At 37.7% G+C, this 2500-nt stretch overlaps 1 protein-coding gene across 1 annotated transcript in view; it reads right to left on the bottom strand.

The window, feature by feature from the left end:
* Positions 1-331, bottom strand: part of LOC138865785 (ribosome-binding protein 1-like) — a 115519-nt gene extending 115188 nt beyond the window's left edge. The window contains exon 1 of the mRNA XM_070137109.1: positions 150-331. Within this exon, the coding sequence (XP_069993210.1) occupies positions 150-331 (182 nt within the window). The remainder of the gene's footprint in view (positions 1-149) is intronic.
* Between the last annotated feature and the right edge of the window lie 2169 nt (positions 332-2500).

The following is a 2500-nucleotide window of genomic DNA, read 5'->3' as shown; positions in this document are numbered from 1 at the left end:
CTCTGTCTCTCTCTCTCTCTCTCTCTCTCTCTCTCTCTCTCTCTCTCTCTCTCTCTCTCTCTCTCTCTCTCTCTCTCTCTCTCTCTCTCTCTCTCTCTCTGTCTGTCTTCCACTCCCACTCCACTCTCTCCATCTCTCCCTTCCCTCACCTACTTTTCTTGTTGTCTTTGCTGTGTTTGTTTGTCCTCATCGGGTGTGTGTTTGCCCGTTTGCACAAGAGAACATTTCCATCGATGGGCGTGGGCGTGATGGGCGTGAGTGTGAATTTAAGAACAGGGGTTTTGTGGGCGGGGGAAAGGGTGGGCGCGGGGACAAAGCCTAATTCTATCATTATCGTTATTCATTGTTTTGTTGTTGTTGTTGTTGTTGTTGTTGTTGTTATGGTGGTGGTGGTGATGTTGGTCGTGGTTGTGGTGGTGATTATAGTGCTGTTATGGTCGTCATTATTGTTGTTATCGTTATCATTGTGGTCGCTACTGTTATCATGAATAACTGTGATAATGATAAGAATGAAGATAGTGATAATAGTAATTGCAATGATATTATTTTTTTTCATTTTCTCTTACTCGTGCTGTTCTTATCATCGTTGTTAATCATTGTTGTTATAACACATTTTCCATTAGTATTATATGGTTATTATCCTTCTTACCAACAATTAGTCATATCCATAATTACGCAATTCTTAATTCATAGTCATTATCAGATGTAATAATTACATATCATTACCATCATCACTATTATTACAACCTCATTATCCACATCATTGTCTTTGTCTGACTGCGACTGATAAACAAACATAGCAAGCAGTCACAACAAGCATTTATTGCAAGCAATGATAAGTCCCATTCATAGCAAGAAATCAGAGCAAGCAGTCATACCAAGCAATCAGTATAAATCATAGTAAGGAGTCTAAACAAGCAATGCAAGCAGTTACAGCAAGCACTCAGTTTAAGCAGATAGAGCAAGCAGCCGTAGCAACCATATTAGTGCAAGCAGTTAAAGCAGACACTCAGACATAGCAGACAGGACACGTACCCTTAACAAGCATTCAGTACAAGCAGTTTAAACAGATATAATAAAACAGTTATAACAAGCAGTCAGCATATGTAACAAGCACTTAGCCCAAACAGTCGCAGTAACCAGTCATTAAGAGCAAGCAAGCTGACTGGCCAATCAACAAAGTGATTAGAAGGCAGATCACCCATGCCCTAATAAAGGCTTTTGTTATACCATATCTGTGGTGATTAGGATTTATGAATTATCATTGTCATTATTCATATTTTTACTATTTATTATTCATTATTCATTATTCGTACCAATACCACTGTTATTAGCCTTATCGTATATCATCATTATTGTAGTTTTGATATTTTTATTATCATTAATAGAATTAATATTATTATTATTATCATTATTATTTTAATGGTTGTTATTGTTGTTTTGTTGTTGTCTGTGTCGCCTATATGTACACAATATATTATTCATTACGATTTAAATTAATGCAAATTGATTGATCAGTAAGTCAGTATAAATGAAATGGATTTAATGCTGATTATATACTGATTAATTGGTTATCTTATTTCAATCATTATCTAATGGTTTACGAAAGTGTTGAGGGTTAATCAGGAATGCAGTTTATGTAGGCCTAGTTAATTGAACGTAAGTAGGCCCTATTTACCTTAATTTTACCTGTTAGAGGGAGATTGTGAGACCGTCAATTTTGAATCAGAATTGCATTTTTTTTATTATGACTATTATCATCATTATTATCTCATCGTTATCGCTATTGGCACAGTCGCCGTCACCATCATGATAATTATCATCATCTTCGCCAGCATTGTCACCATCATCACCATCCGCACCATCACTATCATTATCACACTCCCTCATTATCATCATCATCTTCGTCATCATCATCATCACCATCATTGCCGTCACCACCACAATCATCACTATCTTCGCCATCTTTGCCACCACCATCACAATCATCACCACCATCCGCACCATCACTCTCATTATCACGCTCCTCATCATCATCACCATCATCATCATCACCATCATCGCCGTCACCATCACAATCATAACTATCTTCTCCATCTTTGTCACCATCATTATCACGCTCCCTCATCATCATCATCGTCATCATCATTATCACCATCATCGCCGTCACCACCACAATCATCACTATCTTCGCCATCTTTATCACCATCATCATCACAATCATCACCACCATCCGCACCATCACTCATTATCACACTCCTCATCATCACCATCATCGCCACCACCATCACCACCATCACCACACTCACCACCACATTCATCACATTCGGGAAAATTATTCCATATCTAATTTCTCCGCGCAATTATGCTCATCACCCTCATTAGTGTCATTATACCCAGAGCTGTAAAATCTTGCCTGGATAAAGATAGTAATTATCATGACATAGATTGTTATTATTGCAAAGAGATATCCTTCTTAAAGTTTGTCACGTGACCGATA

The sequence above is a fragment of the Penaeus vannamei genome, chromosome 2 (assembly GCF_042767895.1).
Source record: "Penaeus vannamei isolate JL-2024 chromosome 2, ASM4276789v1, whole genome shotgun sequence".
NCBI classification, from domain to species: domain Eukaryota; kingdom Metazoa; phylum Arthropoda; class Malacostraca; order Decapoda; family Penaeidae; genus Penaeus; species Penaeus vannamei.
This window is presented reverse-complemented; position numbering and strand designations above follow the sequence as displayed.